The sequence below is a fragment of the Sorex fumeus genome, unplaced genomic scaffold, assembly GCF_029834395.1.
Source record: "Sorex fumeus unplaced genomic scaffold, SorFum_2.1 ptg000006l, whole genome shotgun sequence".
Lineage (NCBI taxonomy): Eukaryota > Metazoa > Chordata > Mammalia > Eulipotyphla > Soricidae > Sorex > Sorex fumeus.
In genome coordinates this window covers 41029741-41057149 of record NW_026606063.1, presented here as the reverse complement: position 1 = coordinate 41057149, position 27409 = coordinate 41029741, and the positions used below count along the sequence as shown (strand labels likewise).

General features: G+C 45.3%; 1 protein-coding gene and 1 long non-coding RNA gene across 5 annotated transcripts in view; one reads left to right on the top strand and one right to left on the bottom strand.

Annotated features, from left to right (window-relative positions):
• Positions 1 to 25028, bottom strand: part of LOC130035762 (uncharacterized) — an 87855-nt gene extending 62827 nt beyond the window's left edge. For 2 of the 4 annotated variants that reach the window (XR_008794259.1, XR_008794260.1), the window contains exons 1-3: positions 24909 to 25028; positions 23414 to 23518; positions 19949 to 20102 (exon numbers count right to left, since the gene is read on the bottom strand). This is a non-coding gene — a long non-coding RNA (uncharacterized LOC130035762). Of the gene's footprint in view, positions 1 to 19910; positions 20103 to 23413; positions 23519 to 24379; positions 24569 to 24908 lie in introns of those variants that run through there. The other 2 variants (XR_008794257.1, XR_008794258.1) reach the window with 2 other exon arrangements.
• Positions 25029 to 25544: 516 nt separating this feature from the next.
• PCBP1 (poly(rC) binding protein 1) lies at positions 25545 to 27201 on the top strand. The gene has a single exon (XM_056127651.1). It carries the CDS (start codon positions 25780 to 25782, stop codon positions 26848 to 26850), a length of 1071 nt encoding a protein of 356 aa, XP_055983626.1. The 5' UTR covers positions 25545 to 25779; the 3' UTR covers positions 26851 to 27201.
• Positions 27202 to 27409: the final 208 nt, after the last annotated feature.

The window sequence follows — 27409 nt, the reverse complement described above, 5'->3', positions numbered from 1 at the left end:
AAGTTCTCTCAGTACCTGACCTCGCCCTCAGGTAGGTTTCATTTCAAAACTGAAAGGAACTGGAGAAAATACAAAGATCAACAGAGATAGGAGTCGGTGGTTCCCAGTCAGAAAAGGGTCCCAGATTGGAACTCAAAACAGAAACCAGACCACTGATAAGACAGAGTTTATGATGTCTGTCTCCAAGTCTTCAGATGCCATTTGTATGTTTTCCAATATTTACAACAGGGCAAGGTCAGGTTATCCAACTCCCCTGACAATGAAATATCTAATTCTCCAAGTGTTCAATCGAATTTCCAGGTTTACTGTTAAGAATTTTGAGAATGAGGGGCGGAGCAACAGTACAAGTAGGGCACTTTATTGCATGCAGCTGAACCAGGTTCAATCCCTAGCACCCATATGGTCCCCTGAACACTGCCAGGAATGATCCCTGAGCAGAGTCAGGAGTAAGCCCTAAGCGCTGCTGGGTATGCCCCCATCCAAGAGAAAAGATGTTTGGGTAGCTACATTAACTGAGCTACCAGAGGATTTGTGAAATATGTAGTCCTTCAAATAGGCTACATTTTAATCATAATGGACTTTATTGCCTCTTCTTCCTTCATTCCTCATAAACCTTTGGCAAAATTCCTGTCTCATTAAAAAATTCCCAGTTGTGAAAGCAGGGATATAATTCAAAGGCTGGAGTACATGCCTTCCATGTGGAGACCCTGAATTCAGTCCCTGGCACCACATGCTGCTCCCCACCCCAAGCACCACCAGGTGTGACCCAATGACCCTCAGAACTGCTAAACCTAAGCATAAAACAATCAGAGCAAATATTTCTATGAGTGGCATTCATGTGCCCAAACATCACTTAGGAGCCCCCATCTGAAAAAATTTTAAAAAGGTAAATCTGGACATAAAAGGATTTGAAAGATCCAGCCATGCTCCTTTTCTAGTAACTTTTAAAAGTCCTTGTCAAATTAACACTTAAAATTAGAATCAAGCTGGAAAAGACGAAGTGTACAAAAGCAGTATTTTCCCTCTCCCTTAAAAAAAAAAATACACACACACACACACCTTTTAAGGAGGTAGTATTAAATGGCCTCTGACAGTCTTCTTCCCACATATCAACAAAAACTCAGCATCCCTCTCGATCTATGTTTGCTAGCTGTTCATCACCTAGTGGCCTCATGAAGTAAATGCAACTTCATCAAGTGCCCGGATAAACTTCCAGCCATTTTGTGAATTCTGAGTGTGTACGGTACAGCAGAATAAGAACCTAATGTCCTAGATATTATGAAAGAGACTAGAACATCTCCCAACTCTCAACAATTGTGTAGATTCAGTTCACTTTTCATACATTCTCCAAGGATGGGGGAAGGGCCCGCATATTGTTTTTAACTAATCACAAGAACTGACAGACTGCAAGGTTGCGCTTGCACAGTGAGAGAGACTACTTTTTGTGAGGAGCTATCTGAATTGAAAGCAAGTGTTTTGTTAAATCAAAATAGTTTTTGTGTTTTGTTATTGGGGTTTTTTTTTTGGGGGGGGGTTGGGTTCACACCCGGTGATGCTGAAGAGTTACTCCTGGCTCTGCACTCAGGGATCACTTCTGGGGGGCTCAGGGAACCAGATAGAATGCCCAGGCTGGCCATGTGCAAGGTAAAAGCCCTAACTGCTGTACAATCTCTCCAGCCCTGAAGCAAGGTAGTTTTTACTGAAACTTATTTAGAAAGATGTAAAACTTATTTATAAATGGAAAGAGAGAAAAGTGTATTCCAAGAGGGAACCTGGGCTTCTCCTGAGTTGAAATAGGCAAAAGAAGAAACAAAAGATAATTAAGAGAGATATGAGATATGCATTCAAAGGAGAGAACGGGCTTGAAGAGCAAGCCCAAAAAAGCAAGTTTTTAAATGTTGTGAGTCGCTGGATAATATCTGAGTGTTAAAAGTAGGTAAAGGGATATTCTTGATAACCTTTCAGTATCAATATGCGAATCACAATGCCCAAAAAGAGGGGGGCAGAGAAAGAGAGAGAGAGAAAGAGAGAGAGAGAGAGAGAGAGAGAGAGAGAGAGAAGAAAAGCGCCTACCATAGAGGCAGGCAGGGGGTGAGGGGTGGGAGGTGATGGGAAGGAAACTGGGGTACTGGTGCTGGGAAATGTACATTGGTGGAGGGATGGGTGTTGGAATACTGAATGATTGAAACCTAATCATGAACAGCTTTATAAGAGTCGATCTCACAATGATTTTTTTTAATTTAAAAGTTTAAATAAATAAAACATTGTGTGTGTGTGTGTGTGTGTGTGAGAGAGAGAGAGAGAGAGAGAGAGAGAGAGAGAGAGAGAAAGAGAGAGGGGTGGGGAAGCGGGAGAGAGAGGAGAGAGATAATGCTGAGACCAAACCCAAGGCCCTCACACATGCAAGGCAAATGCACCTCCACTGAACTACAGCCGCAAACTTAAATTTAAAAGAAAATTTTGTCTGTTTGTTTGGTTAATTTTGGCTTGGGGGGGACCACAGCCAGCAGTGCTCAGGGCTTACTCATGGTTCTGTGTTCAGGGATCATTCTTGGTGGGACTTGGGGGACCATAATGCAGTGCTGGGGTTCGAACCCTGGCTGGCCTCATGAAAGGCAAATGCCCTACCTACTCAGTGTACTAACAACCCGTAAAGCAAGTTTTGAGGAGTCAGGAAGAGGTCAGTGGTAAAGCACCTGCTACAGGCATGAGGCCATAAGTTTGATACCCAGCACCACCCCAAATGCCACCTGCAATCCTGGCAACAGTGCTGTTTGTGATCTCTGGCACCACAACAAAGCATGTGAAGTGAGGACTACAACTAAATGTGCAAGAATCACAACTAGGTACATATGACCCTGGTCAGCACAATAACAACAAAAGAAGGGCAAGAAAAGAAGGGGGAAAATGCATTTTTATGCTGCAAGAATACTACAAGGGCTCAGTAGCAGAGCATGTGTGAGACCCTGGGTTGGAATCCCAACCCTACACACACACACACACACACACAAGCAAATATGCTTTTGAAACATGAAGACAGTCTTTAAACAATCATAGATTGACATGTATAAGATGTATATTTATCCTGTGCAGTTCTTAGGATAGGCCTACAACTGATGAGAAGTCTAAATTAGATTTCAAATTAATACGAGAAATAATTTTCAGAACTGTGGAACAACACTTGGAAGACATGGAAAGGCCCTGGGCCAATTTCCTTGTACTGCATGGTCCCCCAAAGAGCACCAAATAAAATATCACTGAGTGACTTCAGACCCCCTCATTATTGCTTGGCATACCACCCCCAAACAATCGATTTTTTAATTAAAAGGTTATTGTTTTAAAAAAATTCTTCCAGTGAAAGCTATTCAGCAATAGGATTCTTTAAAAAATGATAGCTGGAAAGAGAACAGAGATTAAGGCACATGACTTACAAGTGGCCAGGCGCCACCTAGTCCTGAGTGTTGCAGGGTGCAGCCTGGAGGCCCCAGCACGGCCACGTGTGGCCCTGCAGGCCTCCAAACACTGCAGGGGGTGACCTGGATAATCCCCAGCACGGGAGATGGCTCAGTGACTAAAGTTCCTGCGTTGCAAATAAGAGGCCCACAGGTAATCTCACATAGAACAAATGTGATCCTGGCAGCCCTGCTGCCTGTGATCTCCAGTATACAGTAATCTATTTCTAGCTTAACTGCAATTAGCTGTGTGTGAACAGAACTAAAGGGTGCAAGCTCTGGCAAGCATCACAATATGTACACACCACAATCAGGAGTGCAACTTCAATGAGAAGCAAAAAAGTAAAAGTGCAACAACCAACAAGCATATGTGTGAGCAACACAACTTGAGAAGTGTGACCTCAGGTGAGCAACAAGGCTGTGTGCACAATCTCAAGTCATTACAGGCTAGAGTGATAGTACAGCAGGTAGGGCACTTGATCTGTACTCAGCTGACCCACGTTTTGATCCCTGGCATCACATATGGTCCGCTAAACTCTGCCAAGAGATATTCCTGAGCACAGAGCCAGAAGTAAATCCACAGCACCACCAGGCGTGGCCAAAGAAAAATCACCAATCATCACAACAATCACGAATCACGACCATCCTGTTATTCGTCGATTGCGTCGAACAGGCCCCAGTAACGTCTCCTTCATCCTAGCCCTGACATTTTTAAGAAAGTGCTATATTCAAGGCTCTTTAGGAGAATGAGACCTAAATTCGCAGCAATGGGAATTTTTTTAAAACAATAACCTTTTAATTAAAAAAAATGATTGTTTGGGGGTGGTATGCCAAGCAATAATGAGACCAAACAAAAGAAAAGGTTTTAAAAAAAAGAAGTTGATGAGCTTCCCAGCAATGGGAAAGTTCAAAAAGAACTTATCCAAGCAATAAGAGCACTGAGATGATAAATCAGTCAGGCATGACAGAAAGCATCCCTGTAATTGGATGGCTGACTGGGGACAAGATTGATCATATTCATTCAAAGGCCCTTTCAATGCCAAGAATCTATCATACTAAATAAAACAAAAATAAAGCAAATAAGTAACACTATTAGAGTTATCCCTCCATTTTTTTAAGCTCTGACAAGGTAGTACAACTCAGTATGTTTCATACATCTTTCCATTTTATTAGGTGTGGAAAAATTAACTCTTATCTGACTCAGCTTACTCTCTATGAATTTAGAACAATAACATACCTCAGAATATTACTATGAAGATTAAGTTACATGATATTTCATAAAGAATTTAAAACATGTACAAAGAACATGAAACTAGGAGCCTGGAGATGGTTCAGTGGTGAAAGTGCCTGCCTGGTAACCAAAAGGCTAAAAATTCAATCCCACATTGCCCATATTTACCAAGCATGGGCCCCTCTGGATCTGCTATTTGAGACAGTGGCAGCACAATGGAGTGTGTACTCCCTGTGGCACACCATAGCCAGGTATATGAAAGCAATACAACTGATGTGTGACTCAGCACTGGAGACACAGTACAGTGGGTTCGATGTTTGCCTTGCATGTGGTCGACCGGGTTTATTCCCAAGCACCCCATGTGGTTCCATGAGTACCATCAGGAGTAATCCCTGAGTCGGAGGCAGTAACCCCTGAACATCACCAGGTATGACCCGAAAAACAAAATTTAAAAACTGAAGTGTCACTCATCGTGAGCAACTCAACCAGGTGAATAATCTCCAGCAAGCACATGTGTGAACACAAAATAGAGTGTGACTCCCCATGGGCCTGAACCAATAGTATAGCGGGTAAGGTGTTTGAATTGCACATGCTTGAAGTGGTTTTGATCCCCAGCACCCCATCTGGTTCCCTGAGCACTGCTAGGAGTGATCCCTGAACGCAGAGTCAGGAGAAACCCTGAGACCACCAGGGCTAAACTAAAAAACAAAAAAGAAAAAACAGTGCAGCTCTTAGCATGTACAAGTACAACTAAAAGTGTACAAAGACCACAGCTAAGTTTATGAGCACTGTAAACAAATGTGGGACCTCAGCAAGCACCAAAAACAGGTATCATTGCAACAATTAATAATAATAATAATAATGAAAGATAAAAAGGGAATTTAATTTTTTTTAAGGGGAGGATGATGGCAGGGAAGACAGGCACATGCCTAGCACATGTAAGATTCTCCGTGAACACCCAGAATTATTTGCCCTCCTGAGTATTGCCAGTGTGGCCCTAGTGGCTCCGAAGTAGCACCGTATTCTCAGGCCCCAGCGCTGAACCTCCGCTGGGTCACTGATTGTTTGCTGGTCAATTGCCTAGGCTCCCTGAGCATGGCTTGGGAGGCCCAGATAAATTTTAATTTTCTTTTGGAGCCATACCTGGCATTGTTCAGGGCTTATCACTGGTTCTTCACTCAGGTATCATTACCGCGGGTACTCAGGGAACATATGGGATGTCAGGGATCAGACCCAAGTTGGCTGCATACAACTATACTATTGTTCTGGTCCAAAACTTTTTAATTTTAAGTAAGAAGGGGAAAGAGACAGCTCAAAGGGCTAGAACAATGTTTCTCACCTTTTACTAACTATGGTCCTTTTCCAAGCTTGCTTCCTTCCTATCTGACCTACTGCCCCCTACTCCTCTGCCAAAGTCCCCCATTTACACACTTTTCAGCTGTGGCCAACCTGAGATATTCTAGAAGCCTACCAGAGGTCATATAATTTCAGAAGTTCAGGTTAAGAAACTGAGTTAGAACACATACCTTGAATGATCTAGGCCTAGAGTTCAATCCCGAACACCACCCTGTTCCTAGCATCTCCATGAATAGCCCTGATGGCCCCCAACACTGAGCAGTTAGGTCCTTACCTCTGGGTCACAGCAGTGGTGTGAAGTGGAGACAAGGAAGGAAAGTGAAATCTAAATGCACCGTTTATTTTAGTTATCTGTCCCCAAACCTCAACTAAAATATTCTTGGCTGTTGCTGGCCAGAGGCTAGGTTCCCTTGGTAACCAGACTCCAAAAAGAGTTCAGACTTACCTTCGTCAGGAAGGCAGCTTTCCTGCCTAGCCCTCAGTCATCACCCTGCACAAAGCTCTCCCCAACACCTCAAAAATCCTCAAAAATAATACTGTGCAATTGGCTGAGCCAATGTCACTCTCCTTATTATGATTTAAAGAAATCTCAGAGAAAATCCAGAGGATTCCCAAAACTTTTTTACCTATCACTGCCTTTTGAGAAAAAGTGTCACTCACTGTGACCTGGAAATCTCTATTCTTTAAGCAAACAAATAAAAAACACCCGCCAACTGCATCTGAGACAATTACTACCCGACCTGGATTCTTCCACCACCTCCCGGGACATGGTTATCTCCAAATCTGAGGAAGTTCTCCATTTGGACACTAGAAAAGTTAAGAGGTCAGGAGAGACAGTATAGCAGGTAAAGTGCTTTGCCTCGCACACTGCAAACCTGGGTCCAATCCTCGGCATCCCATATGGTTCTCTGAGCACCACCAGGAGTATTTCCTGAGCACAAAGTCAGGAGTGGTCCCTGAGTACCACCCAAGTATGTGTGGCCCAAAAGTCAAAATATATTAAAAATTAAAAGAAAAAAAACACAAGTCTCTTTAATCCTGAAGTTAATAATCTTTGCATATTTCAAATGGGAAAAATAAGCACAGTTCTGGGCTGGAGAGATAGCACAGAGGGTAGGGCATTTGCCTTGCACGCGGCCAACCCGGGTTCGATTCCCAGAATCCCATATGGTCCCCTGAGCACTGCCAGGAGTAACTCCTGAATGCAGAGCCAGGAGTAACCCCTGTGCATCATCAGGTGCGACCCAAAAAGCAATAAATAAATAAATAAATAAATAAAATTTTAAAATAGGCGTAGTTCTACTAATAAGCCTCTAAGCCCACTGGACCTTACTAAATACTTTACACGGATAAAGAGTATAGCACAGCATAAAAAGTCACGTGCATGTACTCTTTTTTTTTCTCATGTTCATTTTATTTTACTTTTTTAATTTTTATTAGTGAAACACCATGAGGTACAGTTGTAGACTTACACATTTTTGTGCTTGGGTTTCAGTTATACAATGATCAAGTACCATCCCTCCACCAGTGCCCATTTTCCACCACCACGGGTCCCAGTATCCCTCCCACCCCTCATCTCTCCCATCCCATTCTGCCTCTGTAGCAGGACATTCCCTTTTGTTCTCTCTCTCCTTTGGGGTATTGTGGTTTGCAAAAGAGGCATTGAGTGGCAATCATGTCTGGTCTATAGTCTACATTCAGCATGCTTCTCCCATCCTGGGAGGATCCTCCCAACACCCTTTATTTGGTGCTCCCTTCTCTATCTGAGCTCCCTTTTCCCCTAGCATGTGTGGCTGGCCTCCAAGCCATGGAGCAAACCTCCTGGTACTAATCTCGGCCACTCTTGGGTTTTAGTCTCCTATTTTGTTACTTTGTGTTCCCCAGATGAATGCAATCTTTCTATGTCTATCCCTCTCTTTCTGACTCATTTCGCTTAACATGATACTTTTCATGTACTACCACTTGTATGTAAATTTCATGACTTCATCTTTTCTAACAGCTACATAGTACTCCATTGTGTAAATGTACCAAAGTTTCTTTAACCAGTCATCTGTTCTTGGGTACTCAGGTTTTTTCCAGATTCTGGCAATGGCAGATTCTGGAAAAGAGTGCTGCAATGAACAAACAAGTGCAGATGTTTCTTCGACTATACTTTTTTGCCTCTCTGAGATATATTCCCAGGAGTGGTATTGCTGGGTCAAATGGGAGCTCAATTTCTAATCTTTTGAGAATCGTCCATACTGTTTTCCAAAAGGGCTGAACCAGTCGGCATTCCCACCAGCAGTGAAGGAGGGTCCCTTTCTTGCCACATCCGCGCCAGCACCGGTTGCTTTTGTTCTTTTGGATGTGGGCCGGTCTCTGTGGTGTGAAATGATATCTCATTGTTGTTTTGATCAGGTGCATGTACTCTTAAGGCAAATTATTTAAATTCAATCTTTACCATTTACTGCATGATTTGAAGCAAGCTTCCTAAACCTTTTTTTAATTTTTATTAGTGAAACACCATGAGGTACAGTTGTAGACTTAACAAGTTTTTGTGCTTGTGTTCAGTTATACAATGATCAAGTACCCATCCCTCCACCAGTGCCCATTTTCCACCACCACTGATCCCAGTATCCCTCCTACCTCCCTATGCCCCCCATCCCACCCTGCCTCTGTGGCAGGGCATTTCCCTCTCTCTCCTTTTGGGTGCTGAGGTTTGCAAAAGAGGCATTGAGTGGCAATCATGTTTGGTCTATAATCTACTTTCAGCATGCATCTCCCATCCTGGGAGGATCCTCCCAACACCCTTTACTCGGTGTTCCCTTCTCTATCTGAGCTGCCTTTTCCCCTAGCATGTGCGGCTGACCTTCAAGCCATGGAGTGAACCAGGTACTTATCTCGACTATTCTTGCATATTAGTCTATTTTGTTACTTTATATTTCCCAGATGAATGCAATCTTTCTATGTCTGTCCCTCTCTTTCTGACTCATTTCACTTAGCATTATACTTTCCATGTAGTACCACTTATATGTAAATTTCATGACTTCATCTTTTCTAACAGCAGCATAGTATGCCATTGTGTAAAGGCACTAAACTTTCTTTACATCTATAAAACAGGAATAAGAGCAGCAAGCTCCAGGGGCCAGAGAGAGCAAGGTGGGGCATACTTACCCAGCAGCAGCGAACCTAGCATCAGTCCCTAGCACGCCATATGGTCACGTAAGCCCAGCCAGATCATCCCTGGTACATAGTCAGAATTAAGCCCTGAGCACGGCACCACTTAGTATGACAAAAAAAAGTAACCAGAAAGAGCAACTAACCCCTTGAGTCATCACCATGGCCCGTCCCTTGGCACATTTTTGTTTAAAGATTAGATGCTTGCAGAAGAGATGGCTTAGTAGGGCTGGAATGCAAACTTTGGGAACTGGTTCAATCCCTAGCACTGTATGGTCTCTTGGAGTACCCACTGAGCACCAAGCCAGGACTAGTCCCCAAGTACTTCCAGGTGTGACCAAAACACATACAAAATAAAGATTAAATGACACGATCCATGTAAAATGCATGGCACATAAAGTGATAAATGAATATGCTATTTCTCATCTTGTTGTATTAAGACAAATCTTGACACTAGACAGAGAGCATAGGGGTTATTCTGTCTGTATAGGGGCGCACGCGCGTGCGTGTGTGTGTGTGTGTGTCTGCCCTGATACTATCTCTCCAGCCTAGAAAACTGTTTTCCTACTCAGAAACCAAGTGCTAGGGAGTTAGTACAGTGCCCCAGACCCAGGCTCGATCCCTGACTGACTCTATCTGCCCACCTCCCCACTTAAGTATTATCAGGAGTAAGGAAGTAACCCTGGAGACCTAATCACCACCAGGGGAAAAAGCAACATACGAAAAACTTTGTTTTAAAAAATAAAATCTTGCAATGGAGTTTATGCCCAATTCAATCAGCTAATCAGTGGCTGAATAAATAGCAGTACTCCTACATTAAAAAATATATAAATAAATAAATAATAAAATCTTGGGCAGGACAAATAGTACAGGGCTTAAGGTATCTGCCTTGCACTAGTCAACCTCAATTCCTGGCAAGACATAGGATCCTCTAAGCACTGCCAGGAGTGACTCTTGTGCACAGAGCAAAGAGTAAGCTCTTAGCACAACCATTAACCAAAATTAAGTATAAATAAAATCTTCATAACTTTCATTAGAAAAGTTGGGGCTGGAGCGACAGTACAGCGGGTAGGGCGTTTGCCTTGCACTCAGCCAACACAATTCCCATCACCCCATATGGTCCCCCAAGCACTGCCAGGAGTAATTTCTGAGTGCAGAGCCAGGAATCAGCCCTGTGCATCATCAGGTGTGACCCAAAAAGTAATATATGTTGTTACTTACAGTGTCAGGGGTCATACAAAGAACTGAAGGGAATTGAACCCAAAGCCTCACACATACAAAGCACATGCTATACCAGTGAGCCACATTCCTGGACAAACAACTTTTTCAGAGGGACCAGAGAGATGGTACAAAGATTTAGGTGATTGCCTAGTGTGCAGCCAACTGCAATTCAATCCCTGACAATGAGTTCAATCCCCTGAGCACTGCCAGAAATGACTGCTGAGCACAGCCAGGTGTAGCTCAAATCACTTGTCACTGTCCTCCTGTTGTTCATCGATTTGCTCCAAGCGGGCCCAGTAACACTGTGAAATTTATTACTGTGTTTGGCATATCGGATATGCCATGGGTAGCTTGCCAGGCTTTGCCGTGCGGGCGAGGTACTCTCGGTAGCTTGCCAGACTCTCCAAGAGGGGCGAAGGAATCGAACTCGGGTCGGCCATATTGGTCATGTGCAAAGCAAATGCCCTACCCGCTGTGCTATCGCTCTAGCCCATAGCTCAAATACCCACCAAAAATTTTTTTTCACCGCTTAAGGAATTAAATGTATCTGTCTTACAAGTACACAGTCATTAGTTTGCTCCCCAGTGTTGCACACATGTAACAAGACCAATCCTGGCAGCACTGCTGACTGTGACTCCAGTTCAGTAACAGAGAATGGGACCTCTAGCACTCGACCAGATGTATACAAGCACCACAACTGAAGTGTGAAACCCCTGATAAGCACTGCAATTAAAAAAAAATATGCAAGGGCTGGAGGAATGCTACATCAAGTAAGGCATCTGCCTTGCGCACATTCAACCTGGATTCCATCCCTGGCATCTCATATGATACCTTAAACCCTGCTACCACAGAGCCAAGATGAAGCCCTGAGTACTGCTGGGTACACTTCCTGCCCACTCCAAAATATATTAAAATAAAAACTAGCAGGGTGCATATGTTGCCTGAGCCCATGTGCTGCTTGTGCCCATGTGGCCGAGCACATGTGGACTAAGCACATGTGTCGCCCGCATCTCCCCTCTTGAGATGTGTTCTTTCATGCTCCTGTGTCTATTGCTAGGATGTGTGTAGGGGCTCTCTCCGTCCTTGGAGAAGTCTGTGTTCCCTCTTGAGTACATTACTCTCTCTCCCTCTCTCTTTCTCCCTCCACACCTTAAAAATCCTCCAAATAAAATCTAGTTGTTTCTAAATAAATAAATAAATAAATAAAAACTAGCAGACCTAGAGAGATTATAGTGGATAAGGTGTTTGCCTTGCATACGACTGACCTGGGTTCAATCCCTGGTACCATACAGTCTCCTGAACGCTGCCCAGGAATTAGCCCTGAGCACTGCCCCCAAACTAAATATTTCAGTATTTGAGCATTGCATTGTGCAAAAACAAAACAAAATTGACTTCCACCTTCTTCCGCTTTCTGCTCCCGCTATCAAGACTAGTGTATTTAGGTATTTAATCCTCACAAGAAGACTGCTGTCATCTTTATTTCCACTTGACAAGTGCAGAGGCACAAAGAAGCTTAGGATCAAATAACTAGTAGGCTGGAAGCCAGAATTTCTAGAAATTAACTTTCAATTAAAAAGGAAGATAAAAACAATAAACTCACTTACCCTGAGAGAAGGTGGTTATGACGGAAGGTTCCTAGAAGGTACCTAAAAAGAACTAAGACTGATATGGAGATTTTTTTAATAACTCTTGTTCTAGAAAAGCAAAATGAAACAGAAATTATAATCTAATGAACTTTTATTTTTGCGGGCAGGAAAAATGGAGGGTGCATACCCAGCTGCTCAGGGCTCGCTCCTGGCTGTGGGTTCAGGGGGACCATATGTGGTGCAGGGGATCAAACTCAAGTTGGCTGCATGCAAGGCAAAAAACCCTACCTACTGCGCTATAAGAAACTATAATAGAATAAACTTGCAATGCAGGGAGGTAACATCAGTCCTGCCCTCCCCCCAAAATCATCAAATAATTGACAAAGTAGAAATTTGTCTCTTAAAATACCCATGTTCTCAGGCCACAGCAGTAAGTGAGCACCTTGCATACAGCCAATCTGGGTTCAAAGCCCAGCACCCAGTAAGAGCCCATGAGCCCCTGAGCCCCACCAGGAGTGATTCCTGAGCACGAGCCAGGAGTAAGCCCTGAGCACTATTGGGTATGGTCCAAAATCCAAAACCAAATGTTTTATGCACCCATATTCTTGTACAGACCAGTCTTTACCTCCCCAATTCTAGTAATACAGAACACAACATCGCTCTAGACAAAATAAGCAGGGTTTTGCTGCTGTTGCTGTTGTTTTATGATACCAGGGATTGAACTCACATCTCACGTTATCAGACACACGCAATTTACCGCCCACTGATTCATACCCCAAGCCCCATAAGTATTTTGGTTTTTTTCTTAACTGAACAACTGAGGACAGAAACAATCTCTTAATCATACAGATCTTCCCCTCATTCTCTGGTACTTTTTATACCTGTGGACTGAAACCGGTCAAAAGACAAGTGGTTGAGAACCACTGCTTTAACTAAGTAAAGTAAGGCTCAAGAAATACAGGGCTTAAGGTGCTTGCCTTGCATGTGGCTGGCGCAGGTTCAATCCCCAGGCCCCCATATGGTCACTGAGTCTGCCACGAGTGATCCCTGAGCACAGATCCAAGAATAAACCCTAAACACCACCAGATGTGGTCAAAATACTCCAACCCCAAGAAAAAAAACTGAAAAAAAAATTTTTTTTAACTGAACAAGGGGCTGGAGCAATGGTACAGCGGGTAGGACATTTGCCTTGCATGCAGCTGACCTGGGTTCACGTCCCAGCATCCCATATGGTCCCCTGAGCACCGCCAGGAGAAACTCCTGAGTGCTAAGCCAGGAGAAACCCCTGAGCATTGCCGGTGTGACTCAAAAATAAATAAATAACTGAACAAAGTAGAAGAGAGTTTTCACCCTTTTCACATCTACAGACCAGTACCAGTTCACACAGAGGCAGCTGAAAACCACTGATTCATATATGAAATTATCTGTTTAAAAATTTGATAAATTTGGGGGCCAGAGAGAAGGTACTTTCTTTGGACGCAGCTGCAGTGATAGTAATTCTTGTTTCAATCCCCCACATCATGTATGATTATCAATCCCAGGCATCACACACAGTTCCCCAATAAATCAGGAGTGACCCCTGAGATGGAGAGCCAGGATTAGCCCTGAGCATAGCAGATGTGGCCCAACCTCCCCAAATTGGATATACCTATGCACTCATATTACACACTATTCTACGAGATGGATATATATATATAGCAATAAACAAAATATAGCAATAATCATAATGAAACTTATATTCTAGTAAGGGGTGACAATTAACTATAATGGAAAAGGCCCTGGCACAAAGCAAGCAATACTTTGTTGATAACTGAACGGTGAACAAATGAACAGTGCATCACATATAGTAAGATATACAGAAACAAAGCAGGGAAGGTGGACAGAACATGAAGAGATAGGGAAATTCTACTTTAGGATTGTTAAGGAATGCTTCAAAATAGCAAGAGTTGAACAGAAACCTGAAAGAGGTAAGAAAGGCGGCCATACAATATCTGAAATAAGCATCCTGGACAAAGAAAGCAATTGCAGAGTTCCCTAAGGCTTGGCATATTGGAGTAAGTTCAATTATCAGTGTGGCTCAAGCACCAGGGATAACTGGTAGGTGATGAGGGTAGGGAAGGTGGTGAAGAAAGGCTGATCACTGGAAAGTCTTAATTTCCCACCTAAATGAGACCTCACAGATGCTTTTCAACAGAGATGTGGCATGATTTTACATATACTTTAGAATTACTGTGAGAACTATAAAGATAAAGCTGAGAGGATCAAGAGCAAAAGGAGAGAAACCATTTAAAAAGCTATATTCCAGGGGAGAGAGTACAAGGTGTTTAAATCCCAGATATATTTGAAAATATACCTGACAGAATCTGCTTGGATGAGGAGAGTAAAAGAAAGAAGAGTCAAAGAAGATCTATTCAACATGATTATCAATTCAACACAACTAAAACTGTCACTGTCACTGTCTCCCATTGTTCATCGATTTACTCGAGCAGGCCCAGTAACATTGTGAGACTTGTTACTGTGTTTGGCATATCAAATACATCACCAGTAACTTGCCAGGCTTTATCGTGCAGGTGAGATACTCTTGGTTGCTTGCAGAGAGGGGCGGAGGAATCGAACCTGGATCGGCAGCGTCAAGGCAAATGCCCTACCTGTTGTGCTATCGCTCCAGCCCTAGAACTAAAACCAAGATGAGAAAAAAATGCTAGAGATTCAGGTTTGATGGAAACTCTAGTGCTAATTTTTTAAATTATATTTTGTATTCTATTAAGCTAAAGAAGCCATTAGGTACTCAAGTGGAGAGATCTAGTAAGCAATAAAAGGAAGTCTTAAGAGTAGGAAAAGACATTCAAGCTATTCATATATACTTGAGAACAGAGTAAAAATGGTCTTGAAAGAAACTAAAAAAGAAGCACAACAACAAAAAGAGATCCAAAGATGCCACTGTATACTCCATCACTGGAGACTGCAGATAAGAATCCTGCCCATCAATCCAACCCCCACAAAAGACTTGAAAATAAGGAGACTGAAGTAGAATCAAGAAGTGGCATCCTAGACCCAAATGAAATGACTTTGAAGAAGGGAGTTTCAAGTACCATAAGAGATATAGAAAGGATACTGAAAAATAACCGCTGAATCTATCTGCTACTCTCTAAACATGCTTTTTCCTAACTCCACACACGTCACTTTTTCTTTCAGTCTAGGCAAAATCTCAGTACTGTCTAATGAATCATATAAAGTTTCTGTTTAATACAAGTCTAAGTCTTAAAAACACAAAATCAATGTTCTTAACATGGGCACAATAGATTTTACAGTGAATAATGTAGAATGCTTTGTCAGGCTGAAGTGATTGTTTTTCTGAAATAAAGTTTCTGACTGTCTTATTTGTGCTCTGTGGGTCCAGAGGAAGAAGCTATTTAAATATATTTCTTTTGTTCTGCCGTAAAGTAGCAATTATTCTAAACTCCCTCCCCACCTCCCTAACTCAAACATCCTAACCAGCTAAACAAAGACCTTAAATTTCTACACATACCCCTTTAAAAACAAAAAACTAAGTTTAGGGAGATAGCTCAATGGGCTGGATGAATGAAATGTATGCATAGAAGACCCAGGTTCAGTCTCCAACATTACATATCATCCCCCAAGCAATGCCAGAAGTCATTCATCAGTACTGCCAGATGTGACCCAAAAACCAAAACAGTAAAAGAGGAAAAAAAAAAAAGAAGATAATCATGGGGTTAGAGTGACAGTACAGGAGGTAAGGCACTTGCTTTGCATGCTGCTGACCCGGATTCAATCCCTAGTGCCCCACATGATCCCCCAAGCCTCACCAGAAGTGATCCATGACAGCAGAGTTAAGAGTAATAATTATAATAATTATTACTAGTCCTAAATACTGATAGGTGTAACCCATACCCCCCCAAAAAAAAGAAAATTTTTTTTTAAAAACAAAAAAAGGGAAAATAATCTAAAAAAAACATAAATCTTGGGGCTGGAGTGATAGCACAGCAATTAGGGTGTTTGCCTTACACGTGGCCGACCCGGGTTCGATTCCCAGCATTCCATATGGTTCCCTGAGAACCGCCAGGAGTAATTCCTGAGTGCAGAGCCAGTAGTTAACCCCTGTGCATTGCTGGGTATGATCCAAAAAGCAAAAAAATAAATAAATAAACAAACAAACAAATCTAAAAGGGAGATGAGAAAGGGATTTGTTGAGCTCTGCACCTACTTTTATGACAGAGTTAACAATTAATTTGTTAAGGTGCCAGAGTGAGAGTACATCGGATAGGGCCTGTGCATTGCATGCAGCCAACCCGCATTCAACCCCAAGATGCCATATGGTCTCCAAGCCCACCAGAAGTGATTCCTGATTACAAAGATGGGAGTAAGTCCTATGTACTGCAGGGTGTGATCCAAAAACCCAAAATACTAACAAGTATTTTATTATTGTTGTTATTATTATTGTTAAAGACTGTGCTTTATTTACATTTTGTCCTCAGACTCTCCAAACAGGAAGTACATTTTCTGATAAACTTTATCTTTCTTAATAGCATAATCAGTCTCAATAATCCATTTGGTGGGGAGAGGTACACCCATCAGAGCTCAGGGCTTAGTCCTGGCTCTGTGCTCTGGGTTTACGCCTCACAGTGCTCAAGGAACCATATGTGATGCTAGGGATCAAATCAGGGTCAGTTACACGCAAGGAAAAAGCATTCCCAGCTGTACTATATCTCAGCCCTTCACATTTCTTTCTGAGTAACAGAAAATTGAATCAGGCCAACATCCTTCAGACCTTTGTAAAATGGCAACAACTCCTGAATAAAATGTGTTTTCCCATCCTTAATCCTTTGCTTCCTCTGCCTGGATGAAATACTGTTCATTGCTCTCCACCTAGCAACAGGCCAAGATTGGACTCTATCTGAATATTACTTCTCTAGGCAATTTGAGTACTTTTCTAGGGTTGAATCAGGGGATGAATCTCCTTTGAGACAACTGCATCCCCTGCTCACATATATCCTAATACTTAACACACTGTGAATTTCCTTGACTCCCTCTCCAGACCATAAATACTTTGAAGACAAGGATAGGACCTCCCAAGTGTATACAAAGTGTATACACTTAATATCTGGATATACCAATCAATAACTATTTATTTGTAGGGGCTGGAGAGGTAGTACAGCAGGTAGGGCACTTGCCCTGCAACAGCAAACTAGGTTCAACACCTAGCATCCCAAGCATACCAGGAGTAGTTCCTGAGTTCAGAGACAGGAGTTAACACTGAGCACTGCTCTTGTGTGGCCCCAAAACAAAAACAAACAAACAAAACCACTGTTTACATGAAAGAAAAGAAAGCTCAATGGGCTGAGCATGGGCTGATACATGAGTTTTGCACGTAGATGGCCCTGGTTTGGCCCTGGTATCCCCTAATTAGTCGTGAATGAAAAAATAAGATTCCAACACCACATATGGTTCCCGGATAACCACCAGGAGTGATCCCTGAACAGACAACCAGGAGTAAAAACCTTAGTTGTGACCAAAAACCAAAATAATTAAAAATCAATATGAGAGGTACTAACCAAGACCAGCTCAGATGTTCTTACTTCGTCCAAGATAACAGCCCATAAAGACTCCCATACCTGGGACTGGAGAGAGAGCACAGCGGGTAGGGCGTTTGCTTTGCATTGCGGCCAACCCGAGTTCGATTCCCAGCATCCCATATAGTCCCCTGAGCACTGCCAGGAGTAACTCCTGAGTGCAGAGTCAGGAGTAACCCCTGTGCAACGCTAGGTGTGACCCAAAAAACGGGAAAAAAAAAAAAAAGGACTCCCATACTTCAGAAAGGAAGAGCAGGCCACTGGATTGATCTCTTTATCTTTCTTTTAGTAGCTGTGTATTCACAACTTTTCTCTAACCTGTTCTTTTTCTCTCCGTTTTTTTTCTTCTTCACTTTCTATACTCCGTAGTTGCATTTAGTTTCCATATTCCCTTTACTGCTCCTCTGTACTCTCTTCACCATGCTATAATTCACTTGGTCACCCTGAAGAATCTATGGACACTATTTCACCAACTAGGAGAACTTAGTCAAAGTTGTGCTGTAATGCCTAGTCACTTATTGTACAGCATCAACATATTTCTTACACTTCTAAAGAAACTATGAAGTGACTCCATAACAGCAATGCATGGTTATGACGACATGAGGTCAACTGTTAATAACCACAAAGTGGGTAAGACATGTTCTGAGGCTGCACTCTTCAGCCTTTTTTTCCTCCTAAGAGAAAAAGTGGGGAAGGCCCAAAGGGAAAAGGGTCCTCTCAATTTACTATAATTGTTTAAAAAAAAGAAATGGGAAGCTAAATTTGAAGGAGAAAAAGAAACCAAGGTTTTGGGGAAAATGCTGCATATTGATAGGGCAAATAAAAATTACAGTAATAGAATCGGGGGTGTGGCTGAGCAGTAGAGCACTTCACTTGTATGGGAGAGGCCCTGGGATTGAGTCCCAGAACTGCTAAAAGCAGTAATAAAGGCTTGCTCTCTCCAGCCTATTCCTTCCCCGGAACATGTATCTTGTCTCTTTACTTCCTTGCTTGCCCTTTCAAGCCTGTGTTCTCCTTGAGAACACAAATCTATCTTTTTCAACTATTAAGAAACCCATGTTTTCTCATGAACACAGTCCTTTTTCTCCCCTCGCTTCTAAATAAATTTCATTAAATAAAAACTATCCTGCTTCAGGAGGGATTTTGCCTTGCATGTGGCTGACCCAGGTTCGATCCTCAGCATCCCATATGGCTCCCCAAACACCAGGTGTGACCCAAAAAGCCACACATTGTTTTACTAATGTGTATGATGAGCCAGGTTAAAAAAGAAGAAACTGTGGTCCCTATTCCCCAGGAAACTAAGTTCACTTGAGGAAATCATTCCAACCATTTCCGAAAACCATAAATGCAGTAAGAGAAAAGGAGTATTTGGTGGGGGAGAGGGTGGGAGATAAGGGAAGGTCATACCCAGCAATGCTCAGGGGTTACTCCTGGCTCTGTACTCAGGAATTAATCCTGGTAGTCCTCAGGGGACCATATGGGATATGGGATGCCTGGGATCAAACCCAGATTGGTCTTTTATAAGGCAAATTCCTCCCTACCCACTGGACTATCGAATAGCTCTGACCCCCAAATATGTTAATCCAGAAGCTAAGAAGTTGAATGCTGCAAGTTTGGGGTAAGAAAAAATAAAAATTGAAAGGTTTATTTTGCGCGTGGAGTTACTCCTGGATCTTGTATCTGTACTCAGGAACTACTCCCTGTGGGATCAGGGAACCATATAGGGTGCCAAGGATCAAACCCAGGTTTGGCTGCATGCAAAGTAAATGCCCTACCTGCAATACTATCACTCTGGTCCCGTGGATGAAAAGTTTTTAAGATAAAAAATTATCTCATGTGTTAATGTCAGTGCCACAGCCTCAGAAACCAAGGAAAGAGGGGCTGGAGTGATAGGACAGCAGGTAGGGCGTTTGCCTTGCACATGGCCGAACTGGATTTGATTCCCAGCATCCCATACGGTCCCCTGAGCACTGCCAGGAGTAATTCCTGAGTGCAGAGCCAGGAATAACCCCTGTGCATTGCCGGTGTGACCCCAAAAAAAAAAAAAGAAAAGAAAGGAACCAAGGAAAGAAATGGCGCACAACTATTAACAGAATCAGCTCAGGATCCTAACAAGCTGTATAACACTAGGTAAAGAACTCTCCTCCTCTGATCCAGACAATTCTTCCATAAAATGTGCATAATACCTTCCTGGAAAGTATGTTGTCTGTGATGATTAATGTGAAATCACTTTGAAAGGTCTTATATAAAATGCCAAGGTGAAGTAGCAAAAAAACTTCCTCAGAATGAAGTATAAATCCTGCTAAAGTCTAAGTCTGACTCACCTTCCCAAACCCCTTAACCAATGTCCAATACCTGATTGAGAGAAGAGTCATCTGTGAGGTTCCATGGGTGCGGCTATGACTATTTAGTCAGTTGCTCCATATCTCAGTGACTTCATCTGTAAAATGGGTGGTAGAATTCATGTTGAAATCTTGTGGAACTCACGTGTCCACAAGACGGAGTAGTTCTAAGGAAGGAGGTGGAAAATTTGTCACAGAGGAAAAAAATATTCATATAACCCTCCTCGCTAGGGATGAATTATCAAGATCATCAAATATCATCACTCCCTGAACAGATTTATAAGGGGCTTTAGAGACAATTTAATCTCATTTTATAGATGGCAACAGCAAGATCTAGCAAATGAACTGGGTTGAGGTCGAGCTATATATAGTACACCAGGTAGGCCTTGCAACGTGCCCAACCCAGCTTCAATCCCCGGCACCACAAATGGTACCCCAAGCCCACCCAGAGTGAGTCCCTGAGCACAGAGGCAGGAGTAAGCCCCAAGCATGTCAGGTGTGGCCCATTTACAAAATAAAATTTAAAGGAATAAAAAGGAAATGAACTGGGTTATAGAAGACTCAGACCCAGTCAGTAAGTGACAGAGTTGAAGCTATGAGAGCCTGTTCTTATCAGGTAACAGGGTCATCCAAGGTACTTGTGGCCTATACAACACATTATTAATATGAGACACTTTACAATTCAAAAAATACAAGTGCCCTACCCTCAGCAGTACAATGCATAAGAGGTTGCCTTGCATGTGGTTTGATTCCCAGCACCGTGAATAGTTCCCTGAGCCTGCCAAAAGTGATCCTTGAGCACTTCCGGGAGTGGCAAAAGAAAGAAAAGAAAAATTTAAGACTACTTACTGCCAGACTATTTCTGGCAGTAAAGACAATCTTGGGGAGAAGAGACCTGATAGATAAGAAAAAATTAAGATTGGCAGAAAAGGCTTAAAATAGGCAACTTGAGGGGGGAAGTAGCTGATCAATAAATTTCCGTTAGGGCAAAATAGGTGATACTATGAATCTGGGTATTTTTTTCCCTACCACTAGGAATCTAATCCAGGATCTCACACATGCATTCAACCAGAATCACATCCCATCTTGGATCTAGCTAATTCGGCAAAGCGGGCGGACGATCACACCTGAGGGTGCTAAAGGCTTACTCCTGGCCCAGGCTCAGGGGTCACACTTGGCAGGGCTCTGGGGGCCATATAGGATGCTAGGGATCAAACCCAGGTTGGCCTCATGCAAGGTAAGTGCCCCACACCCTGTGCTATCACTCTAGCCCCAGAATCTGGCTTTAATTCTTAATTAAATGTAATTTATTCCTTGTCTCTCAAATTTTTAACTTTTGCTCTTAAATTTCCTGATCAACTCTTATCTCCCCACAAACAAGACGTTCTACAGAGACCATATTTTGCTCCATTGTGAAATAGTAGTGAAATCATCTCTGGATTCAGATTGACAATACATATTCAAAGTCTTGCCTTGCTACTTAATGACTCTGTGATCTAGGCCAAACTCCTTCACCTCTGTGTACCTTTGTGGAATAGAAATAATATCCCTATGCTAGATCTGGGGAGGTTAAATATACTACTCATACTGGTCACAACCTAATAGTGGACTTTAATCACTTTAGTTTTTATTCTTTTTTTTTTTTTTGGAGGAGGATGGAAGAAAAAAAGAAAATGGAGGGCTGGGAAGACAGCGCAAATCGCTAGTGGACTGAGCCAATGCAATGCATGGTTCCCAGAGCACCAACGTGAATAGACCAAAAAACAAAACAGTAATACAGAACGGAAATTACCAGAGAAAACTGCATGTAGTGAAAATAGTACTGTTTTGCTTCTTCTGTATACATATGTTCATATATGTACAAACTGTTATATTCCTTGTGGTAGTTTATGCTTCGGTATTTTCGTGTTTTTTGTTTTGGGTTTTGGACCACAACTGGCTATGCTCAGGGTTTACTCCTGGCTTTGCACTCAGGTATCATTCCTTGCAGGTTCAAGAGACCGCAGGGGATGCCCAGGATTAAACACAGGTGGGTCATGTGCATGGCAAGTACCCTATCTGCCGTACTACCACTCTGGCCCTGTGGTAGTTTGTTTTGAAAGATGTAAAATAGGGCTAGAAAGATAGAACATCAAGCAGGGCTCTTGCATTCTAGGGTTCCACAGCCTACTAGGGTTAAACTCCCCACACCGCGTATGGTTCCTGCGGCATCACCAGAAATGACCCCTGAGCAGAGCCAGGAGTGAGCCCTGAGCACTTCAGGGTGTGGTCTAAACTGCCCTCGTGCCCCCTCCTCCCCCAGGTGAGAGTCACTAAATAAATAATGCATAAAATAAAGTTTGAAACAGTGCCTGGCACATAGTAAACTCAGTGCTAGTATCATCATTGTTGCTGTTCCGCACCTATTAAAGGTATGTGTAGCATCCTAAAAAGTGAAAGTACTCTGGGAAGTCTACTATGTGACACTAGTGCTAAGCTAAAGGAAGCAAAAGGAAACAAAATGCCCTCACACAAGTAAAGCTCTGTTTAGGCACAAAGTTGTTGCCTACCCTACAAATTATCTGTTACATTGAAGAGTCCACAGACTATGATTTATCTAGCATTCAGTCATGTTCTGTCAATATTTGCAAAGAAATAAATGAAGGCCTGGCGCCAGAGTAAAATTATTTTTTACCTGGTTGGGACACTGGGGTGGGGAAGACAGAAGTCATGCCCATGGAAGCTGAAGGAAGCTAGTGAGTCATACAGAGAAATTGTTTGCTCCTACAGAGCCAGGAAGACCCGTGGATACGTGGGCCTTTAGACATGCTGAATCACTTCCCCCATCCTCTCCTCACCTAGTCACCTCATAAAAATTAGCATGAGACCACCTAAGCTCTGCCTGGTTTCTGACCAACAGCGTGAGATAACGTATGTTTTAAGCTACGAAATTTGGGGATTTTGTTATGGATAATAAGAGAAAAGCATGAGGGCCTAAGAGATACAACGGGATCAAGGCACACACAGCCAACACTCCATCTCACACTCCCTCCCTACCCCCATTTGGATCCTGGGATCACATGGTTCCCCAGGGCCACAGGATGCCCCCAGGATTATTTCGTGTGGGTCCCCAAACCAAAGCAAAAAATACCACGGAGCCTTAACAGATATAGTACCTATCAGGAGAAATGGGAAATCCTCGAAGAGAGATGGCTAAGCGCTTACGCTCAACCTGAACTCTGAAACTGCGCTTAAATCACTCTACTTTTATTTCCAGAAAGTACTGGATTTTGTTCGGTTTTTGTTTGGCGGTCACACCCGGCGGTGCTCTGAGCTGACTCCAGGCTCCGAGCTCACAGGTCCAGCACAAGGTTCTGAAGGAACACATGGGACGGTGAGGACCCAACACGGGTGGGCCACATGCAAGGCAAGCGCCCTACCCGCTGTACTATGGCTCCGGCCCCCACTAACAGAAAAATGTTGAAAAAAATGCGCTCACCAATAAGGAAATCAGAAGGTCTGGATTCCATCCTCGACACTGTCTCCTCCACACTGAGTGACCTTGAGTTAGTCATTTCATCTCTCTGGTTCTAAATGATTTTGTCTGTTAAAAGAGAGAGAGAGAACTGTAATATCACCTACCTGATGATCATCGTAAAAATAAGGGTCATGGAAGGCAAAATACCAGCACAGAGCCGGGCAGAGTCGGGCATGATGCCCTTCTGCACTTGAAACGAAATGAGTTTCCCGGCCGGTTGGCCCGTGAGAAAAAAAAAGGGACCCAGCGTCCATGTCCTCTCAGAGAAAGTGTCTTTTTTTATTACTGTTATTATTTTTTTTATTAAGAGCGTGCTGAAACCGTTTCCTCGTCTCTCCAGCCCAATGGCCTTATGTGAGGCATCTAGGAAAGCCGTGATCGCTAAAACATGTTGGTACTGGGGGTCCCAAATCACCCCCTGATTGCTACAGCCCTCCCCTGCCCGCGTCTCATTAGCCCTCATTAAGCTGGAAAAGGGCGGACGAGCGGTGCGCAGTTCAGGCCATTTGACGCCATTCGGGTTCCTAGCTCAAATGAATGAATGGGCTCTTATTAAAATTCGCCAGCCGGGAGCGGGAGTGTAGAGCCCCGGGTGATAGTGGCCCCCGAGGCGCGGGGGAGACCCCTCCCCCCAACCCCCACCCCGAGCCGCGCGGGCGCTGTGGTGTGGAGCGGGAGGGGGTTGCGTTCTAGAGCTTTCGGGCCGACCCTATTTTTTCGTTAACGACGACTCCGGGTATCGTATGCCGCCATTTTGTAGGCAGGAAACATGGCGGCCGCCGCCGTGGGGAAGGGGGAAGGGAAGGAGGGGGCCGCCACGTTAGCCGCCTCGGCTTGATGGCCGCGGGCGCACGGCGCACACGGCCTCTCCCTGCTGGCCGAGCTCAGGAAGAGGAGCAGGGTTCCCCAATGACAAGGCGTTATTACACCAGCGTCCCGGCGACCTTCCCCTCGCCCGAGGAGCACGCGGTGGCGACACCCGGCAGGAGCGGCTTTCCAAGATGGCGGCGCCCCGTCAAGGGGCCGCCCCCGGAGCGGGCGCGGCGGCTGCCCCCGAAGAGGAGAGGCCTGAAGGGCAGCCGCCGAGTGCAAAGCGCGCGGGGAGAAGCGCAGGCACCCCCCCACACACACACACACACACACGCACACACCGCACCCCCGCAGCCCGGGCCCGTATCCCCCGAATTAAAAAAGCGCCTCTCGGGAACGCATCGTGGTCTTAAGCGTCCACCGAGGGCGCCGCAACTGAAAACACCGGGACAGGAGGTGGGGCTTTGGCGGGGTTTTAACCGGAGACTTGCAAGACGCAAACAAAGCATTATGTAAATGGACGCCATTCTTTTGACGCCCGCGTTCACAGCACTGCGCCCCCCCCCCACCCGAAAAAAGAAAAAAAAAAACGATCAGAGCCGCTATTCGGGCGACGTTGGGGGAGGGTCTCGGCGTCCCGCCTCACCGGCCGCCGCCGCCACGGGGCCGGGACCGGGTGGGGGATGGCGCGGGCCGCCGGGACGCCAGGGACGAAGAGGCCCCACGTGCCCGCCCGCGCGCGCGCCCGCCCGCCCCGCGGGCCTCGCCGAACCGCCCTTCCCCCCCGGAAGGCCGCGGCGGCCCCTCCCGTCACCCCATACCCCGGCGCATGCGCCCTGGCCGCCTCACGCGCACGTTTTAAACCCGCGGCGTCCCAGCTGCCGCCTGCAGTGACCGGCGGGGCTGCCCGAGTCGCTCCGCACCAAAAAACCACCCTCATAGGCCCGAAAGTAACGTGTCACCCCCGCACACCCCACGAACATCTCCAAATGGCCGCCCGTGCCGCTACGCGCAATAAAAATATGTGTCCGTTTTAAAACTGCCGGACGCGCCCCTCCGGCCCATCGGGGCGTTATTTTCAATGCCAGGCCACCCCGGGGTTTTTTTTTTCCGCGCGCCCCGCAGGGGTTGGCGCAATCGCGTGACCTAAAAAGGACGGGTCCTCGATTTTTTTCAAGGGGTCCTGCGCGGCAAGCACTTCCGGGGTCAGAGGGTACGCGGGGTTGAAAGCGGGCTTCCCGCCCCGCCCAGACCGCCGAGGCTGCCGCTGGAGTCGCCACCGCCGCGCCCTCGCCCACCCGCCCGCCCGCCGCTCCCGGCCCCGCTCGCCCCCTCCGCCGCCGCCGCCCGCTCCTGCGACGACGCCGCGGCCTCCCGCCCGCGCCCGCTCGCTCCCGCGGCCCTCGCTCGCCTCGCGCCGGCAGTTTTGGGCCTACACCTCCCCTCCCCCACGCCCGCCGCCAAAGACTTGACCACGTAACGAGCCCAACTCCCCCGAACGCCGCCCGCCGCTCGCCATGGATGCCGGTGTGACTGAAAGCGGACTAAATGTGACTCTCACCATTCGGCTGCTGATGCACGGAAAGGAAGTGGGAAGCATCATTGGGAAGAAAGGGGAGTCGGTTAAGCGGATCCGCGAGGAGAGTGGCGCGCGGATCAACATCTCGGAGGGGAACTGCCCGGAGAGAATCATCACCCTGACGGGCCCCACCAATGCCATCTTTAAGGCCTTCGCGATGATCATCGACAAGCTGGAGGAAGACATCAACAGCTCCATGACCAACAGCACGGCGGCCAGCCGGCCCCCGGTCACCCTGCGGCTCGTGGTGCCGGCCACCCAGTGCGGCTCCCTGATCGGGAAGGGCGGCTGCAAGATCAAAGAGATCCGCGAGAGCACGGGCGCCCAGGTGCAGGTGGCGGGGGATATGCTGCCCAACTCCACCGAGCGGGCCATCACCATCGCGGGCGTGCCGCAGTCGGTCACCGAGTGTGTCAAGCAGATCTGCCTGGTCATGCTGGAGACGCTCTCGCAGTCTCCGCAGGGGCGAGTCATGACCATTCCGTACCAGCCCATGCCGGCCAGCTCGCCGGTCATCTGCGCGGGCGGCCAAGATCGCTGCAGCGACGCGGCGGGCTACCCGCACGCCACCCACGACCTGGAGGGACCCCCGCTAGACGCCTACTCGATTCAAGGACAACACACCATTTCGCCGCTCGACCTGGCCAAGCTGAACCAGGTGGCAAGACAACAGTCTCACTTTGCCATGATGCACGGCGGGACCGGATTCGCCGGAATTGACTCCAGCTCTCCAGAGGTGAAAGGCTATTGGGCAAGTTTGGATGCATCCACTCAAACCACCCATGAACTCACCATTCCAAATAACTTAATTGGCTGCATCATCGGGCGCCAGGGCGCCAACATCAATGAGATCCGCCAGATGTCGGGGGCCCAGATCAAAATTGCCAACCCAGTGGAAGGCTCTTCTGGTAGGCAGGTTACTATCACTGGTTCGGCCGCCAGTATTAGTCTGGCCCAGTATCTAATCAATGCCAGGCTTTCCTCTGAGAAGGGCATGGGGTGCAGCTAGAACGGTGTAGGTTCACTCATAACCCTTTCTGCTGTTTTTCCCATGATCCAACTGTGTAATTTCTGGTCAGTGATTCCAGGTTTTAAATAATTTGTAAGTGTTCAGTTTATACACAACTTTATCATCCGCTAAGAATTTAAAAAAAAATCACCTTCTCTGTTCAGCAGTTAACGCTGGGATTCATATTTAGTTTTATAAGCTTTTCCCTGTTTTTAGTTTGTTTGGGTTTTGGCTCATGAATTTTATTTCTGTTTGTCGATAAGAAATGTAAGAGTGGAATGTTAATAAATTTCAGTTTAGTTCTGTAATGTCAAAATTTAAAAAAATTAAAAAGTGGATTGGTTAAAAAATGCTTCCTATTTGAAAAAGCTGGGAACTGCTATCGAAACTCTTTGTTGGTGCCTTTTTTCTTCCCTTTCAGTGCTAGGTGTCGGTAGGGAGACGGGTAGGCCCTCGGCATTCTCCGGCCCTTTTCACCTTACTGGTGAGATTCGTTTCCTCCTCGTCCCAACAAAGGAACCCGGCAGGCAGGGCCTGCTTCGGGATATTTGCAGAGACG

Coding starts and splice junctions, on each gene's coding strand:
- PCBP1 (XM_056127651.1), top strand. CDS start 25,780: ATGGATGCCGGTGTGACTGAAAGCGGACTAAATGTGACTCTCACCATT.